Below are 19,375 nucleotides of genomic sequence, written 5' to 3'. Positions count from 1 at the left end.
AATAAAGACTGTTGCGGCCGGACCATAGCTGGGTAAAAGAGTTGGCACTGGTTATGTTGTGGTTTTTAAAACTGATTTATAGATTATCTTAGTAGGGAACAAAACAAAGTTTGTGAATTCAGATCAGTAGTTGTTAAAAATATATCTGTAATTTGTGTGTTTTTAGCTTTCTTCCTATATTCTAAACATGTCTACTGGGCCAGAAAGTAATGGTTTATGTTAAAATAAACATTTGGGTGAAGTTGTCGCAACCAGGTTAATCTTGTTTATCGTCAAGTTGGTCTTAACTTTTTATTTCAAGTGGCATTAAAAAGTCTTACATTTAACTTGCCTTATGCTGTAGGAACCCTGATGACAGCGGCTGAAAGCTCAGATGAATAGAACAGCGCAGGCTCAGCCTTCCTGTTATTTGCTTAAAGTCTTGCTCTCTCTCGCTTTCTCACAGCATCAGTGAACCATAGACACTTCTCTATATGTACAAAATACTTTCTTGTTAAACAGCTTCTTACATGTCTGTGGCGTCTCCATCTTCATGAAACTTACGATTCTCTCTTTGCGTTTTCCAGGATGAAGAGGATGACGACGAAGACGAGGGCTCAGAAGATGACGCGGACGTAGAGGACGACGAGTACCCCAAGCTCCCTCAGGTGGGCACCATCCTCTACAGGGATGGGCCTCAGCTGCCACAGCAGCCGCCTCTTCCTCCGTCGCCCCAGACCCAACCTCAGCCGCCGCCCCTGCCTCTTCAGCCCAACTTCATCCCCATCCAGCCCCTGCCGGACTACAACCCAGCAGACTACCCAGGAAGCACCAGCCCCGAGCTGCAGAGGATGCTGGAGGGGCAGCAGATGCTGGGGCAGCAGCAGCAGCAAGGTCAGGGTCAACAGCTGGCTGCTTTAGGCCCGGGAATGATCCCTCAGCCAGCTCCAGACGGGCTCATGGTGGCCACGCCTGCACAGACGCTCACAGACACACTGGATGACATCATGATAGGTGAGGATATTGAATATGGAGATAAACTGCAGTTTTTTTAATTGCTAACTGAACCGAACTTAAAACGAATGTTTCTTTCCTTCCTCTCTGTATTGCAGCTGTGACCAGCCGCGTGCCCATGCTAACCACTGCAACTTCACCCCCGCCCCTGTCCCAGCCGCCCACGCAGACCAACCCCAACATCGCCTCCCCCCCTTCGGTCCTGCCCCTCTACCCTTCGGTTGACATCGACGCACATGTGAGCCTTAAAGCTGTCGTCATGCGATGCTGTTTTAACGGGAACATACAGGAGTACATGATGAAATGTACTTAACCCTGATGAGAAACATTGTTGTGTCGTCACAGACGGAGAGCAACCACGATACGGCGCTGACGCTAGCATGTGCTGGTGGACACGAGGAGCTGGTGTCTGTCCTGATCGCACGGGGAGCCAACATTGAGCACCGGGATAAGAAAGGTACGGAAGAAGAACGCAGACGGTGAAAAAATGTCTGCGCTGTCTGTGTGTATAATAAAAAAAAAGAGAAAATAAAAATAAAATGATCTCATTCCTCCGGTGCTCCGCAGGTTTTACTCCTTTGATCCTCGCTGCCACTGCTGGCCATGTAGGAGTGGTTGAGGTCCTCCTCGACAAAGGTGGAGACATTGAGGCGCAGTCAGAGAGAACCAAAGACACGCCCCTCTCCTTGGCATGTTCAGGGGGCCGCCAGGAGGTAAACCCCCTTACTTCAGCTTTTATCTTTAAGCTTTACTTCAAGTCTTAGCTCCAGTCTTTTATCTTTTGTAAATGTGGGTTTTAGATTGATCTGCTTTAACTTTTATAAGTCCCTTCTTATCCTTCAGTCTTGGCTATTGTCTGTGTTGTTTGCATGATTGTGTGATGGCTGCTACTATTACTTGCTGCGAATGAATTGCCCTTTGGGGACCTAATAAAGTAAAGTCTGAGGTCCATTTCCAGTCTTCTAACAGTAGCTTCATATTTTATTTCTACATTTTTCTTTCCCGCTATCATCTATGTGTAATTGGCATCTATTTTCTTTATCTGGCAGGTTGTGGAGTTGCTGCTGCTGCGGGGAGCCAACAAGGAGCACCGCAACGTTTCCGACTACACGCCTCTTAGCTTGGCAGCTTCTGGGGGTTACGTCAATATCATCAAGATCCTCCTCAACGCTGGTGCTGAGATCAACTCCAGGTGCGCAGCGAGACGCTCCACACGGATTCTAAGCCTTTTGTTATTAAAAACGAGTCTCTTAGAGAATCAGAGGCTTTTAATGAACCTTTGTTAATTTTGTTCTGACCACTGCCATAAACCCACATCTTGTTTTCATATTTAAACTTTCACAACAGGACTGAGAGCTCTGAAGGTTTCGGATTGTTACATTAACATTTAGTAGTAGCTCTGTGAAATCCTTGTTCTTGTAGTGCTAAGGTTTTATTGTTTTTATTCTGTGGCCATAAAGTGTTTCCTTCTTTTCTACAGGACCGGCAGTAAGCTGGGAATCTCTCCTCTGATGCTCGCTGCTATGAACGGTCACGTGCCGGCAGTGAAGCTCCTGTTGGACATGGGCTCAGACATCAACGCCCAGATCGAAACCAACAGAAACACCGCTCTGACCTTAGCCTGCTTCCAGGGCCGGGCTGAAGTCGTCAGTCTGCTGCTAGATCGCAAGGCCAACGTGGAGCACCGCGCCAAGGTAGGGGACTCTGTCTTTCTTATCGGGCATAAACCCTTTTTAAGTGGATGAAGTCATTGTATCGCGTCTGCTTTTTTATTTCTTCGTGGACTAACATGTGGTTTGTGCAGACTGGACTCACGCCGTTGATGGAGGCGGCCTCAGGGGGTTACGCAGAGGTGGGCCGAGTCCTGCTGGATAAAGGCGCTGATGTCAACGCTCCTCCTGTCCCCTCATCACGAGACACTGCCCTCACCATTGCCGCCGACAAGGGCCACTACAAGTTCTGTGAGCTCCTTATAAACAGGTAAGGCTTCTCTAACATGGATTTGCTTTTTAAAACGCCTGAATATTTCTCTTCTGCTATTTTTTTTTTTCTGACTCCTTTTTTGCCACATATTTTCAGGGGCGCTCACATCGACGTACGGAACAAGAAAGGGAACACTCCCCTCTGGCTGGCAGCAAACGGCGGCCACTTCGACGTGGTTCAGCTCCTCGTGCACGCCAGCGCTGACGTGGATGCCGCGGACAACCGTAAAATCACGCCTCTCATGGCGGCTTTTCGCAAGGTGTGTGTGCTTGGCCCGACGTCAGGCGGCAGCCCGCGGCCCTCTGACGAGCCTTCGTCACTGAAACTCCTCCTTTTACCTTTCAGGGTCACGTGAAGGTGGTGCAGTATCTTGTGAAGGAGGTCAACCAGTTTCCCTCAGACATCGAGTGCATGAGATATATCGCCACCATCGCTGACAAGGTAGCTGTTGCTTTTAGACACTGATGGTTAGGGCTGAACAATTAATCGCATTTTCAATATAATCGCGATTTAAAAAAAAACACAATTTCCAAATCACAGAGGTCAGCAATTTTTGGCTATGTAACAATTATTGAATCAGGCGCGTCCATTAGGTGTCGGTAAAATGTTTAAAGTGGGTTTGCTCCACATGGACGGGAAGACAGTTGCAGCAGTGAAATAATCTAATTCTATTACTTGTTTTAGAGTTTATATAATCATACATAGCATTAAGTACTGGTCAATCAGTTTAATACATTGACTGGTTGCACTTTATGTTCAACAAGGATTGATGTCCAAATCAATTAAAAGCTGTTCTCTTAAATAATATTCTGATTAATAGAAACATTAAAAGCTCTTGCTTTAAATAGTCCTTCTTTACAAACATATTTTTAGAGAACATTTTTGTTGCTTGTGGGTTAATGCAGAGAAAAGTCAAAATTGCAATTTTGGTTGAAATATATCGTAGGCAGAACGCAATCATTTCTGCTCTGAGTTTAGATGCTGTGGGTCTTTTAGCAATTAATCCACATGGCGAGGATACAAATTGATTTGTTGTTTGTATATGTTTAAAAATGATAATGATAAATTAAACTGGAAAAAAATCGCATTAAATCACAATATATATAAAAAAAATCACAATTGGATTATTTTGCAAAATCGTTCAGCCCTACTGATGGTGTGGTTCCTCCTGGGGAGGACCTGAGCAGGGTTTTCTGTTGGAGGAGATAAATAACGGGTTTTACATCTCTTTACATATATTTATCATTTTATGTCATCTCCAAGTTAAGTCTTTGCTTTAGCTTATTTTTTTATGGTAACCTTGAATTATTGTAATTGGTATTAGTTTAATCTCCCATGTTGAATAGAACAGCGATTTACAGATATTACAGTCAAATAGATGAGTAAAATCAGCGACCCTTAGGGGAAGTGGTATTTAAATACATTTAATGAAGCATGGACTTCAGTTTTTAGCTTTCTGAGGAGGCAGCTGGTTTATTTATTTATTTTTTTGCTTGTAATGCTAGACAAAATTTGCTTTCACTGTCGCAAATCACCAAAAGTCTGTCCGTCGGGAACAAAAATTCACCTTCCTGCGTCCGTCTATGAAATAAGGCGACTGCTTTGCTCTTGGAAAACACATTTTTGTTGCCAGATAGGCATCACGGATGGATCGGAAGCAGATCCCAAATGTAATACAGTAAAATTAAAAGATTTGAAACTCTGGCAGATCTAGATTTGAGGAGATTTTCATTCACCCAAGAAGCAATACAGAAAAATGCATAAATAAGAGATTAAGACAGAAAGAGGCTGGCTGCTCACATAAAGCTGTATTCTGTGATATTAATGGAAGCTTAGCGGGGAATAAAAACGCAACATTTCTAGGGGAAAGACGGCAACTACATTGTGTAACTAAAACTGCTTCAAAATCCAGGGAAATGTGCAGTCGCAGAATCACAAGTTATCCCTCACTACACGGCTGTGAATCCAAAGGAAGTAGTCAAATAAGGTGAATAAAGGGCCCTCCTAGTATCAGCAGCCTGTTTACACCAACAGCCCTGTTTGATCCCCGCAGTGAAAGACACACAACCGATGGCCAGAGAAAAACAAAGTTCCTTAGTGAAAACATTGCAGAATGTCCCTTTAATTTCTGGAGCTAACTGAGAAGACCAGGAAAGAAACAAAGCGGCTAACTTGACTTTTCTCCTGCAGGAGCTGTTGAAGAAGTGTCACCAGTGCATGGAGACCATCGTCAAAGCAAAAGACCAGCAGGCAGCAGAGGCCAACAAGAACGCCAGCATCCTCCTCAAGGAGCTGGACTTAGAGAAGGTGAGCATGTCGCTGCGCTCTCTGAGCCCCCTGCAGGCGATGCGTCACACAGCAGGAAGCGTGCTTTATGTAACTCTGTTGTGTCCACCAGTCACGGGAGGAGAGCAAGAAGCAGGCGCTGGCTGCCAAGAGGGAGAAGAGGAAGGAGAAGCGCAAGAAGAAGAAGGAGGAGCAAAAGAGGAAGCAGGAGGAAGAGGAAGGGCAGAAAACCAAGGAGGAGTCCTCTGAGATGCAGGAGCAGAAGGAGGATTCAGCAGAAGGTAACTTTCAGCTTTTTTTCTCCGTGCAGCATGGGCGACTTGACGTAGAGGAGCTGAAGAGTTTTGGTTTGCGTCGATGGCCTGTTAATGTCGTGATCCCTCCTGATCCCTCAGAAAAAGAGGTTCCCATCGAGCCTCCAAGTGCGACCACCACCACCACCATTGGCATCTCTGCCACCTCCACCACTTTCTCCGCTGCGTTCGGTAAGAAGCGAGCGAGCGTGGCCACCACCCCAAACACCAACCGTAAGAACAAAAAGAACAAGACCAAGGATTCGGCGCCCAACGAGCCAATCATATTGCAGGATCCGCAGGTGAGCGTCGCTCTCCTCTTTCCCTCAGCGGCGAGTACGGTTGAAAACCTTCGGGGGAATGATTGGAAACTTGGAAATGCCAGCCATGTATTAAATGGGTTTATTTTTGCTACATCTTTAATGATTGTGGATCACAGGTAACGAAAACCCAAAATGCTGTTTCCTGCAGTTTTCTGATATTCAGCAAGAGCAACTTTTAAGAGATTGTCTGTTACATAACCCTGTGGGAGACTGCTGACCTGGCGTTTTCCCAGCAGACACTCATTGGCGCCCTCTGCAGGAAGGGTAGGGCACAAAAGGTCATTGCTGAAGCAGCTGGTCGTTAAAAGTGCATCTAAGTGTTTTTTAATGGAAAGTTAAGTGGAAGGAAAAAGTGAAAAACACTTAAAAAAATGTTTCATGTAATCAGATTTTCTGAAACTGAGTTTTTGGGGTTTCGTTCACTGTAATATACAATCATAAATATTATCACTTGGTCTGTAATACATCTGTATATGAGCCTTTAATTTATTGACATGCATTTGTTGTATTTGTAAAACTAAGCTTATTTTAAATCAAATTAAAAGCCGTGTTTCTTTTTTTTTTGCCCAGGTTGCACTTGCACAGCACAAGGCTGACAAGAACAAGATCCACGGTGAGCCACGGGGTGGGGGCGGGGGAGTCACAGGTGGCAACAGCGATTCAGACCCCCTGGATAGCACCGACTGCGCCAGTGAGAGCAGCAGCAGTGGGGGCAAGAGTCAGGAGCTCAACTACCTCCCTGACCTCACCTCATCCGCCTCCTCCTCCTCCTCTTCTTCCTCCTCTTCCTCCTCCTTCTCAGCCCCCTCCTCAGGAGCCACCCAGTCCCAGGCCCTCATGCCCGGCCCTGAGAAGAGACACTGTCCTCAGCCGCCGACCGACGCCAAAGTGGACAATAAGGTCACGGTCTCCATCTCCAAGCCGACGCAAAAGTGAGTCCGCGCTGAAGCCCAGCGATGCTTCGGCGTCACAGACTACAAAATTAAAGCAACGCTTTTTAATCAGTGTAACATGAAGTCGGTGAGATACGTGGAGCATTGATGTGGTCGGCTTAGCGGTAGAGAGAGTTGTTAATCCGTGTCGGCCCGAGACGATCCCAAAAACAGCGTTGGGGTTTCAGGTGGAGGACACATATTTTCCTTTCTTGTTTTTTTGTTTTTTGCTGTTTTTCAGTAGTTTTGCTTTGATCAGCATCAGTATCACTTCTGGAGGTTGCTCAGGTTAGTCCTGCTCCACCGGGATGGAGCACCAACACCTGTCGTTGCCAGGTTTGCTGCGTCTCCCAGCACGGCCTCAAGAGCACGGAGGAGACTCCGGGAGGCGGGTAGTTTCTCTAGGAGAGCCGGGCAGGACCGTCAGAGGTCCGTAACCCAGCAGCAGGGCTGGGGTCTGCTCCTCTCTGTAAGGAGGAACAGGATGGGTGCTGCCACGCCCTACATGGTGACCTCCACCGGGCCGCAGGTGTGAATGTCTGACCAAACCATTACAGCGGTCGGCACCGGTGTCCTGTTTGTTTTACAGAGGACTGCCGGTTCTTGAAAAGCTGCAACATACACTGCATAAACGGAACTAAAAATAAGTCAAATTTTCTTAAAATTAGTGCATCTGTCCTTGATTTGAGCAGCTAGCTAAGATGATCTGCCAGTGGGATAAGATTTTTGCACTTAAAATAGGAACAACTCATCATCAGTGCAGGATGTCTAATTCTTATTTTAGGGGTAAAAATACTCTTTCCATTGGCAGATAATATCATTTACCTGCTCAAATTAAGGACAAAACCCCACATTTTACAAACATTTTTATTTTAGGGTCTGTTTTTGCAGTGTAGTTTAGGATGATCAGGTTGGTGGTGGCTCAGTGTTGGTCTGGGGAGGCGTAGCCATGGAGGCACACAGACCTGTACAGGATAAACATGCCACCCTGACTGCTGTTGGCTATCAGGATGATGCTGCAGTGGCTCCTATCTTTCTCCTGGTGTATTACCCGGCCTCATGTGGCACGAATAAGCAAGCAGTTCCTGAAGGATGAATTGAATCCACCGACTGGCCTCTGGAGCATCATCTGACTCAACTGTCCAGGAGCTCAGTGGCGCCCTGCTCAGGATCTGGGAGGAGACGATTCAGGACACCATCTGGCTTTAACGGAAAATACCCCAACGTCACACATGCTTACAAGGACTTTGGGGCCATCCAGTCCACTGGGAGCCATTTTGAGTTGAGGAACTAGCCGCTGCATCGGTTTCGTTCTCTGTGACGTCGCTTTAAGCCGTCTGCGGGTCGATCGTCTTCGTCAAATGACGTGGCATCATTTTGTTCCTATTCCATATCGGTATAGACATCCCGCAGGAGGATCTTCCCGTTGAGATCTGATGTGTTTGCAAAGTGTTCCTTTAATTATTTATTTTTTTAGCAGTGTTTTATCATCTTCTCTGGCACTGCCAGCAGTTCACCACTTCCTCACATCGCTTGGTTGTGAGCCGTAATTAAACGTGAGCCCTGTTTTCCCGCAGAGCTCCGGATGTGAGCGGCGACTCCTCCAACTCCCTGCCTTCCCCGTTTAAGACCATGACTCTTCCGGTGTCCTCCCCCAACAGTAAGCTCAGCCTCACGAGTCCGAAGAGAGGCCAGAAACGAGAAGAAGGCTGGAAAGAGGTGGTCAGAAGGTCAGTTTTCAGCTCTCTCTGTTTAACGTATGCATATATTTTCTCTCGTCTGAAGATCTGGCTCCGCTTTATTTCCTGTGCAGATCTACGTATCGAAGAGAAAATATAAACATAATGAATATGTGTGCCACTTCCTTGCAATACGTCTCATTTAACAGTAGACTTCAGAGTTACCAAAGTTCCCATCTGGCTTTGTAGATCCAAGAAGCTGTCTGTACCGGCCTCGGTTGTGTCCCGGATCATGGGGCGGGGCGGCTGCAACATCACGGCCATCCAGGACGTGACGGGGGCTCACATTGATGTGGACAAACAGAAGGACAAAAACGGAGAGAGGATGATCACCATCAGGTAAAAGTCCTCTGGTCGTCTGTAGGCGTCATCACAGCACTGGCATAAATAAAGTTCACATCAAAACCCAACGGTTGCACTTTTTCACAGTTTAACTGGATAGATGGCTGCAAGGTTTTAAATAGATAACGGCAGAAGAGCCCCTGCTTTGTGACATCTTCATGGTTTCAGCATTAAATGCCTCAACATGTGATGCATTTTCTGTTCTATAAATATATATCATAATGGAACTAAAACTCCAATAAGAACCAACGTAGATGCTTTTGATCCTAATTAAACGCTTTCAGCCATGCTGATGCTCAGTCGTAGGCGTGCGAGTATGTTTTTGGTTTGCGCTCTGAGCGAAATATTTAAATTCATTCATGTAGACGATAATTTAACTGTGACATAAGTCTTGAAATGCTCAGACTGCATTTAGCTGCAGCAATGATATAGAAAACCTTTCTGGTCTTAGGTTTTATTTTTGACATAATAACCTTTGTGGTGGTAAACAGATTTTCTATAGTTGAGTTTAGATTTCAATCCTTTCATTACCTAATAGTTTCCATAAAGCCATTTCCTCCTAATGTGCAACATGTTCTGCATCCAGTGCTGCTATGTGTGGCTGCCTCCATAACGGCTGCAAAGCATGGTGGTGGACGGGTGATGATGTTCTGCAGCTACGGGCTCTGGGACCCTAGCTGTGGGTCAACCATGACATCACCAGGGCCTTTTGTACCACATAAAATTGGTTGGTAATCATATACAAGGCGCACCATCTGTGTTGAGAAAAATGAAGGATTTTTTATAGTCAGTCTGAAAACTACTGTAAATGTTGGCCGAGATCGGTCGTGCAGCAGGAAGGTGGTTCCAGGTTGTTGGGGTTATTTCTGTAAAGGCATTTCTGCTAGCCTTTCTATTTTGGCTTCACCTTTTTAATAAATAATGAAATGGTGGAATCTACTGTTTCGTTCATAAAGTTGATGTTGGATGAAGATCTGAGACCCTGTGAAAGAGGGGGGTGTACTTTGTTTCTCCCAGGGCTATATATCGCTCCTATACTACACAGTGGACATGCATTAAAACTACAAACATGGCGGACTACAACGGCGTTGCTAGATGTGCTCTGAAATCACTGCCGCTAATGAATTTCCATCTAGATGTTGCTAAATGTGGATAATGAAGTTTTCAGACTGGAACGTGTTCTGACTGAAATGTGTCTTTATTTCAGAGGCGGCACAGAGTCCACGAGGTATGCTGTCCAGTTGATCAACGCTCTAATCCAGGACCCGGCCAAAGAGCTCGAGGACCTGATTCCCAGGAATCACATCAGAACCCCGGCCTCCAAAGGGCTCTCTTTCCCCAGCAACGCGGGGACCACAGCCGCCGGCCCCAAGCCTCTGAGCTCCCTGGTCACGTCTTCAGGGGTTTCGTTCCAACCCTCCTCGTCCACGTCTTCGTCCTCCTCTCAGGCCGGAGGAAAAATCGGGAAGGGGCTTCCCTCGAACGTGCGGCAGCCCTTCCCGGTGTCCCTGCCGCTGGCGTACGCCCACCCTCAGCTGGCTCTGCTGGCCGCCCAGACCATGCACCAGATCCGACACCCCCGTCTGCCCATGGCACAGTTCGGGGGCACGTTCTCTCCCGCCGCCAGCACCTGGGGGCCCTTCCCCGTGCGTCCCGTGAGTCCCGGCAGCGCTAACAGCTCCCCGAAACACAACGGCGGCGCCAACAGCGCCGGGGCCCAAGCCAAAACCGCCTCGGTCCACGGGGAGCACAGCAGCGCGGCCAGCTCAGGAACGCCCGTCATGACCACCAACACCATGACAACCAGCGCGCCCAACACGTCCGCGGCCGCCTCCTCGCCTCACACCCCCAACCCGACTCCCTACAATCCCCAGCCGAGCATCCCCACCCCGTCGTCCGTCAGGAAGCAGCTCTTTGCGCCTGAGCCCAAGCCGGCGGGCGTGACGCCCGTGTCCAACGCGGCCGCCACTAGCGTCAGCAGCGCGGTCAGAGGGACGGGCTCCCCCGCGCACCCCACCTCCACTACAACCACGGCTAACGCCCCCCAGCAGCAGGTCGGACCCATTTCTCAGCCTCCGATCCAGCCGGCTAAGATGGAGCCCGCTCCGGTCGCCGCCGCCGCCGGCAAAGAGAAGCCGTCTGTGGCCGAGAATCAGCCGGCGTCCGCCAGCGACGGCATCAACAACGCGGGCTTCGCTGCTCCTGCTCTAGCTTTAGGTACCAAGGCGGAACCTCGGCAGCAGTTGCCTCCCCCCGCGTCCTCTGTGCCCTCCTCAGAGGCTCACCAGGCCCTCCACAGCTCGCAGCCCAGCTCCTGCCTCCCCCCGGGAGCGTCTCCTGCTCACTCGCACAACGTTGCACATCCCAACAACACTGTTCCCCACTTCTCAGCGCCCGCACCCAGAGTCTCCCACCGTATGCAGCCACCGGGGCCTTACTACTCCCTCCCTGAGCAGCAGCAGCAGTCGCAGCAGCAGCAGCAGTCTGTGTTTGTACCGTTCAACCCTCAGCAGGAACTACCAAAACAATCCCAAAGCCAGACCTCCCAGGCTGGAAACCTAGCCCAGCAGGCCCAGAGCCAAGGCCAGGCGCCGGGCTCCCTTCAGGTCTCCGCCAATCTGGGCATGATGAACGGCTCCCAGATGCAGCACATGGCCAGCGGCGGGAAGCCCCAGCAGATGCCCCCCAACTTCGGCCCCGCGGGTCTCTTCAATTTCAGCAGCATCTTCGACAACAACAGCCAGGTGAGTCCCAAGTCCTCGGCAGGCGCCGCGGGAAACCACGCAGTGTTTTTGATGCCGGTTTTAACGCCGTCTGGTATCTGTGTGACCAGCAGGTGGGAAACAACCAGGTGTGGGGGGCTTGCCACCTGCCTACACGGTCACCTCCAGAGCAGTCGTATTCGGCCCCGCCGGCCTACATGAGCATGGGTCAGATGGAGAATATGATGGCACAGCCCCCCCCAGAGAGCTCCAAGGCCCCGGGCTACCGGTCCGCCTCCCAGAGGATGGTCAACAGCCCCATCGGTAGGAGTGCTTTACTTAATGTGCCTCAGCCTCTGATTGGTGGATGGGATTGTTTTTAGATTTAATTCAACTTTATTGTCATTACACAGGTACAGTACAAGGCAACGAAATGCAGTTTAGGTCTAACCAGAAGTGCAATAGCAGGTGGATATTACTGTGAATAGAGTTTAACAGATATGCACAGTAGCATAATATACAGATGATTATTATAACAGAGTTTACATGTACTATGAATATATGTACAGGTGGCTATCACTATAGGCAGAATTGTGAGCATGATATACAGGTAGCTATTACTATAAAATTAATAAATAGAGTTTGGACAGCAGCTATTTAAATTAAAGTGCAGTGGAAGATAATTGCATATTACAGTTAAACTACGGTATTGCAAATGTATATGTAAACAATTGTGAATAAACAGTCAGCAGTGCAATCGTTTTCAGTGAGGGAAAAAAACTGTCAACTATCTTCTAGATTGTTTATCGCGACGATTACTGCAAATGGCACAAAAGTGCAACTCTGTGACAGTTTTGCTTCTAACTGAAGTGTCTTTTTTATTTTTTTTTTCCCCAGCATTGACCAGCTTTGCCACCAGCATCTCTGGCAGCCCTGTGTATCTGCACGGTCACACAGGCGTGGGCACGCCCTCCTTCAGCCGACAGCACTTTTCCCCTCACCCATGGAGTGCATCCACATCAGGTAGAACCCCCATGAAACGTACTTAGTGTTGAACAAGAGTTTTGGACCTTTTTTTTTTAACTTTCCATCTCTAAATACTCCAGAAATACAAATTCTTCTTTGAAGGAACTGATATTTACTGATAAGGTTTTATAACACTACGGCCAGATTTCAGCCAACTCTGATTTCTCTTTTTGCTTTAAATTGGAAACGCTACAGTATTAGCATTTAAATGTTTATAGTAAAATAAAGCAATGATGTCTGTGGTAAAATCAGAGTTAGGAGTGTTTGCGGATCAGATAGAAAGTTTGACGCAGGCTAATCGCCCATCAAGGTTGGTTAAAGTGTATGTTGAGCTAATTCCAGTCGCTAGGCGGTGTCTTTGCATCTGTAAAAATTTATAAGAATCTAAACATTGGTGTATGGTGTTGTTTTTTTTTTTTACCAGGTGAATCCCCTGTCCAGCCTCCTCCCACAGTATCCTCGTCTGCCCTGTCCACCTCCGCCGTGGCTCCTCCTCCCCAGCCCAAACCGGGCAGCTCCTCGCAGCAGGACAGAAAGGTTCCCCCTCCCATCGGCACGGAGCGGCTGGCCAGGATCAGGCAGACGGGTTCGGTCAACCCGCCTCTACTCACCACCAGCTACACGGCCTCTGTTGGACAGGGCGGGATCTGGTCGTTCGGAGTCGGGAGCGCCTCGGGTGAGAATCCGCTAGCCCCCAAACAGCGACGCTGCTATCAGTCAAAAAACGGATAACCTAACTCAATGCTTTGGTGCAGAAGCCATGTCTGGGTGGTCCCAGCCGCTGATGAACAGCCACATGATGCACCCTCAGCTGCAGGCGGAGCAGTCGGCCTTCTCCCAGCACCAGCCCATGGAGCAGGACGACACGGGCATCGCTAACCCGGCCAACAGCTACCACCAGCCTCAGCATTTGCCCAACAGCTACATGGACTTCCAAAAGGTAACGCTCAACTGCGGCCCGTTGACATCCCTCCTTGAGAGCGTGTGTCTCACCCGTTTGTTTTTTTTTGCAGGGGATGCCTGTGTCAATGTACGGTGGAACCATGCTGACCCCCCACCCGCCCATGGCCGAAGGCCCGGGGGGTCCGATGTACAACGGCTTGCACGCAGGCGACCCCGCATGGAACCCGATCATAAAAGTGGTCCCTAACAACGCAGACAGCTCCGACCCACAGCAGCAGGTTTGTTGGCCTTCACCCAAACGCAAAGGGTTTACGTTGAAATTCAGCTGCAGTTAAAAAACGCAAAGTGTCTCTGGTCCTCTCCTCCTCAGGTTTGGCCCGGTACCTGGGCCCCTCATGTGGGCAACGTGCACCTGAACCACGTCAACTAGGCGGCATTCACAGAAGTTAACTGCACACAGCATGACCCACTGTGCAAACATGTGATACCATAAGACAGACCGAGACAAAGGAAAAAAAGTCCTAACATCGTAACTTTAGAGGCCGGAAGGTGCAGAGCGGGGGGGGGTTGAAGAATCGGAAGTTCTCTCGACGCCATTCTTTGATGTGCCTATCTCAAAACACGGAAGAGAGGAAAGCGGGCGACAGCTGTTATCATTGTCGTGACGAAGCAAACACAAACATGCGCATTCACCTGTTCAACAGGATCTATTCTCTGCGTAGTTTAGCGATTTTGACTTAAACCCACATACACCGTTATTGGGCTACAGGGGGCTCAACATGACTTAGCTATTTAAACTTGGCCCAGAACTAGATGATGATGATGATTAACTAAAGAGAAATCAGAACCTTTTAGAGTGGTAAATACATGTATAATTGTTTACATACTAAAAAGGGTTAAAATGAGAGTAAATTTCATGTCGTATAGTGGCTCTACTTTATGTAGCCTGTATTAATGTGAAATATTTACCTTAATATTCAATAAAAAGATTGAAAAGTACGTGGGCTCTTTTGATGAATCATTTAACTACATATGATTTATTTATAGGAGGTTCAAAACTAACATTTATTACAGTGTATGAACTCCACATGTATGATTCAGTACATGCAAACACAGAAGCAGTGAAAAAATGCGATGGACAGTGGTGTAAACAAGAGGATTACAGCAGTGCAACCATGGAAAGGTGGTAAAATAAGCATATATATGAAGAAAGAACTGGTGCATGACGAATAAAATATGTGAGATAAGGACAAATGCATGCAAAGTCCAAAAATAGTAGTGGTTTCTAATTGGAGGGACCTGACATGCTCCAGGAGAGCATCCTTTAAAATTAGGAGCCACGAAGATGTTTCATTTTTATTTTTTCTAATTTCACTAAATGTAGGGCATCCTTTCATTGAAATGTGTTGAAGGGGCACCAGGACAACACGCCTTGCTAGCAAAGCAAGAAAAGCTACAAGCTCATTAAAGATAGATGGCAGTGAGAGGCTGTTGGTAAGACGCCAAACAACCCAGTTAAGGATGAAGGACAAAAGTTAATAGATGTTTATGGAAGTAAAAAACAAGTCAACAGATGACCAATACGAGGAGTGGTGAACATCTAAAACATCACCAGGAGCCACTGGTCCTCGGTGACATCACGGTTTGGTGGCAGCAAGTATGCCAGCTAGTTTGCTTGTAGACCAGAGAACTCTGGGGAACTTTATAAAACCCAGTGGCGAGCACAGATCGATGACGTGTAGACGCGCTTCAAAGCTGACTGCCAGACCTCTGGGGATGCCCGTGTTGAGATCCTCAGCTTATCTGTGCTGTGTGTTCTTGGGGGCTACATCCAGTGGTCAGTGGACGAGAGGTGGGTACATCAGGTCCATGTAGCCAAACAGAGACTGCACTTTTTTTCTCCATAAGGCATATTTGGCTTGCCATTTGGGCAGCTACAGATTTTAAACGGGCTCATCTGAAGCTTTGGAGCAGGTGCTACTTTCTTTGTTAATGCCTTCTAGTTTATGGTCTTTCGACTTCAGACAGTGACACTAGTCTCAAAACCTATGGTTTATAAAAGTCCCAATCATGGTGGATCCTTCTGGAAGCGAATGAGTCCTAATATTCTAATTAAAAAGCATAAATAGAAATGCTTTTCATTTTTATGGACTAAATAAACTAAAAAAAAAAAAAGAAACAGACTTGCATAGTTCCCGAGCATTCTAGTTCCCTTTAGTGAAACACATGAAAGCTAGTATTTAAAGGCTTACACTAAGCTTCCTGAATAACCTCCTAAGCACTGACCTTGACCCTACTGTAGGAAAATGCTCAGCTCAGGTCTGTTCCAGCAAACCCACTAATTGAAATCGATTCCGCCATTTCTGATCAGAAATGTGATCTAGCCAGATGCTGGCTGTCGGTAACAAAGCAGAGGTTTCTTTAAAACTTCCCAAAGGACATTAACCAAATATTAATGAGATTGAATGTAAACATTTGGGACACAACTTAAAAATGTGGCACCAGATTTCCGAGTTAAAAATAAATAAATTAAAAAGGTATAATTATTCCATTCTTTATTTAAAATGTTCAATGCAGTGGCGTATAGAGAATATTTAATTGAATCTAATTTATACCACTCTGGTTCAAGCGCACCATTACAAGCGCAGAAACGTCAACATGTCCGGGATGTGCGTCAACCAACTGCTGGTAAACAAGAATTAAGTTGTACAGCACTGCCCTCTAGCGGCGGGTGTGGTGTACGTTTTTTACACATGTTGTGTAAATGTGTCTTTAGGACAGTTTTAATAGAATAATGTTAACCATGTGAACTTTCTAAACACATTTCCGCTTAGAAATCACGAACTTTATTTGGGAACCGAGGTTTTAGACCGAGACTTGGTTTAGTTCTTCGTAAACAGTCAGGCTTTTATTGTGAAGTGATCAAATATTTTAACCGGAAGTGCGTTCACTTTGTTAGTGTTCCAACTTCAGCATGGCGGCGGCAGCGGCACCAGCGGTATCCGATCAACCGCCCAACCCTCAGGCGCCGGGGCCGGTTCCGTTTGACCCGTCTCGGCCCCCGGTCATCGAAGGCTTCACCCCCCAAACGAGGTCCAGAGACGAGACCTTCAAGGAGAAGTTCATGAGGAAAACCAAGGAGAATCCATTCGTCCCCATAGGTGAGTTATACAAGCAGGAAGGCTCTGCAGACGGAAGTGACGCACGCGCAGTACGCCGTGTCCTCTGCTACAGCTGGGCTGGGGCGCCCCACGTTAGCGTCCGCTGCTACACCCTAACCTTGCTTCGTAGGGCTGTTGACGCAACGCAGCCTCGGGAGTGAACGCCCCAGGAAAGCTGTGTGTGTTCTTTGAAAGCAATCCGTCAATGTGAGCAGCGCCGCCCTTTTACAACAACAAGGGTCTGTCTATGTGTGTGACTTCAAAGTTATTCTGGCTGATAGGGAATAAGTTGAACGGTAAAAAGAGATGGCTGCACCCAGGACTCTAAATGCTCAGACGCTTCAAACCACTTTGTGGAGTGAAGCGACATTAAAATATATTAACTTAAGGCTTTGTAAAGCCAAATGTTTTCTTCTTCTAGTAGCCTACCTGTATGCAGGGGCGGTTCTAGACAGGAGCCAACAGGGGCCAGTTCCCCTACAGAAATGGTCCTGGCCCCTGTACTAAAGACATAACATTAAATACACTTCTTATATGCACTGGTGAAGAAATCACAACTGATTGGTCACTTTGACAACTTTTTTTTGTTTTTGTTTGTTTTTTACCTTTACAGTTTTACGCTAACAAGGATTTAAAAATTAAGGTGTTTCACGTTTAGCTTCAGCCGTATTGAGCTGGGATCACAGTTTTCATCTGCTAGATCAGGGGTCTGAAACCTGCAGTTCCAGAGCCACAAGTGGCTCACTTAATATTTCAAACAATTAAATATTGCCCTGTTTTTATAGTTTAATTCTTTTGTTCTGTCCCCCTATGAAAAAAACACTGGCCACACCTTGCCCCCCCCCTGGTAAATTTGGTCTAGAACCACCACTGCCTGTGTATGTGTATATATATATATATATATATATATATATATATATATATATATATATACACACACACACACACACATTTTGTAGAGATATAACCATGTCTCTCAATTAAGGCTGCGCAATACATGGTCATTGCAGGATCAGTGTGTGCAATGTTCCTATTTCAAAGGAATGTTTGAAATTCAATAATAATTTCCTAATGCGTTCCAGATGTGAACTTGGATTTGACGTGCCGGTGTGATATGTGGCCGATTGGGCGGAGCGCTACTGCAGCAGATGCTCAGACCAGACACAGTTGACCTTGCCACAGTGCTAAAGGTCACCGGGTGATGGAGGCCCAGATGAGGGGGAGAGAGGAAAAGAACAGAATAAGCATCTGTAGCCACAGATCGACATTTCTAATATCGTGCAGCTATAAGTTCATTGCATTTTTTTAATAGGGATTCTATGTGATGGATAAACACAAAGTAATGTGAAATCCTTCAGCGTACCGTCCAGCTGGCAGCAGCGGGGTTGATCAGAAGATGGAGCGAGCCAAATTTAGGGCGATCCTGGAAGAAAACCTGTTGCAGGCTGCAAAAGATTCGACACCTGGGGGTGGAGGCTCAGCTTCAAGCAGGAGAGCGACATGAAGATAAGGCTACAGCTACAATGGGAAGGCTTAGTCATGAGTTAGGAAGGCCCTGTCGAAGTCCAGACCTGAATCCATGCAAGAAACCGCAGTTTACAGTTAGCGGCCATCTCTATGCAGTCAGACTGAGCTTGAGTTATTTAGCACAAAAGAATTTGACAAAAATCCAAATTTTACCGACCTATTGATATGAAATCTGACTAGAGACACAATACTGGTGGAGAAAACCCATTGTGCTGTTTTTTTTTTTATTATTATTTTTAAGTATAATTTTTCCTTTTATCAATCACATAAAATCACAGATGTTTGTGGCTTTAATATCACAAAGTTCAAGCGACATTTTTACTTCGTAAGGCACCGCGCCCCAATAGTTCAGTAAAACCATTGAAACTTGTGCACCACTGCTAACCTCTGTAACCTGAAGGCCCCTTCAGTGCCCGCCTGCTTCACCCCGTCCTCACATGTCCATGCTCTGTCCTGTCCTCTGTCTCGTTCAGGTTGTCTGGGAACAGCCGGAGCGCTGATGTACGGCCTGCGCGCCTTCCACCAAGGCAAAACCAGGCAGTCCCAGATGCTGATGAGGGGTCGTATTTTCGCCCAGGGCTTCACCGTGGTCGCCATCATCTTCGGCGTGTTCGCCACGACGCTGAAACCCAAGCAGTGAAGGCGGACGAACCTCGCGCTCCTCAACAGCGTCCGCTCAACTCGCCGTGGCCGGATCGGCTGTGGGATCTGGACTCTCTGAACGACGCGTAGCTTATTTATTGGGTTTTTATTCTGTTATAGAAGACACAGAATGGTGATAAAAGGTTTTTGCTGCGTGTCGTTTTCAGCTCAAATAATGAAACTGGAGTCTGGTTTAATGGCCTTGAGAGATTGGGTTTGTTCTCCACATGGTTTATCATTGGAATAAATGATACGACGCATGTTTCTTCTTACGCAAACCTGACATTAAATGTTTTCTCCTCATAAAACGAACCCTAGCTAGCTGTTTCCAGGTTAACTGTGCTCCTCTGGTTCAATATGCTGCAATGAAAAAGTATCTCAATGGGAGGGTTTTAAATAAAGCCAAGTCAAAGTCCTCCGTAGTGCTTGAAGGTGAAATCACATGGGGAGAAAGGGCTCATCTGGTGTTGAGGATCGGACTGACCCGATTAAATACAAAATGTTTTTCACAAAGACCGTCTCT

At 47.1% G+C, this 19,375-nt stretch overlaps 2 protein-coding genes across 15 annotated transcripts in view; both read left to right on the top strand.

The window, feature by feature from the left end:
• ankhd1 (ankyrin repeat and KH domain containing 1) overlaps positions 1-14,521 on the top strand; it is a 35,747-nt gene extending 21,226 nt beyond the window's left edge. For 7 of the 14 annotated variants that reach the window (XM_036126965.1, XM_036126963.1, XM_036126961.1 and 4 more), the window contains exons 18-39: positions 567-993; positions 1,092-1,231; positions 1,339-1,450; positions 1,561-1,706; positions 2,043-2,185; positions 2,474-2,687; positions 2,798-2,973; positions 3,073-3,235; positions 3,322-3,417; positions 5,167-5,283; positions 5,375-5,543; positions 5,658-5,857; positions 6,449-6,810; positions 8,388-8,540; positions 8,739-8,888; positions 10,099-11,635; positions 11,725-11,917; positions 12,491-12,616; positions 13,044-13,295; positions 13,375-13,559; positions 13,633-13,800; positions 13,893-14,521. In XM_036126965.1, coding sequence (XP_035982858.1) covers positions 567-993; positions 1,092-1,231; positions 1,339-1,450; positions 1,561-1,706; positions 2,043-2,185; positions 2,474-2,687; positions 2,798-2,973; positions 3,073-3,235; positions 3,322-3,417; positions 5,167-5,283; positions 5,375-5,543; positions 5,658-5,857; positions 6,449-6,810; positions 8,388-8,540; positions 8,739-8,888; positions 10,099-11,635; positions 11,725-11,917; positions 12,491-12,616; positions 13,044-13,295; positions 13,375-13,559; positions 13,633-13,800; positions 13,893-13,952 — 5,289 coding nt within the window. In that variant the 3' untranslated portion in view covers positions 13,953-14,521. The remainder of the gene's footprint in view (positions 1-566; positions 994-1,091; positions 1,232-1,338; positions 1,451-1,560; positions 1,707-2,042; positions 2,186-2,473; positions 2,688-2,797; positions 2,974-3,072; positions 3,236-3,321; positions 3,418-5,166; positions 5,284-5,374; positions 5,544-5,657; positions 5,858-6,448; positions 6,811-8,387; positions 8,541-8,738; positions 8,889-10,098; positions 11,636-11,724; positions 11,918-12,490; positions 12,617-13,043; positions 13,296-13,374; positions 13,560-13,632; positions 13,801-13,892) is intronic. The other 7 variants (XM_036126959.1, XM_036126956.1, XM_036126967.1 and 4 more) reach the window with 4 other exon arrangements.
• Positions 14,522-16,468: 1,947 nt separating this feature from the next.
• On the top strand, positions 16,469-19,267 carry higd2a (HIG1 hypoxia inducible domain family, member 2A). Its single transcript, XM_012864852.3, has 2 exons — positions 16,469-16,683; positions 18,684-19,267. The coding sequence occupies exons 1-2, from the start codon at positions 16,497-16,499 to the stop codon at positions 18,848-18,850; spliced, it is 354 nt and encodes a 117-aa protein (XP_012720306.3). The 5' UTR covers positions 16,469-16,496; the 3' UTR covers positions 18,851-19,267.
• Positions 19,268-19,375: the final 108 nt, after the last annotated feature.

This window comes from Fundulus heteroclitus, chromosome 23 (assembly GCF_011125445.2).
Source record: "Fundulus heteroclitus isolate FHET01 chromosome 23, MU-UCD_Fhet_4.1, whole genome shotgun sequence".
Lineage (NCBI taxonomy): Eukaryota > Metazoa > Chordata > Actinopteri > Cyprinodontiformes > Fundulidae > Fundulus > Fundulus heteroclitus.
Note: the sequence above shows the minus strand (reverse complement) of the source record. Positions and strands in the feature narration are given on the sequence as shown.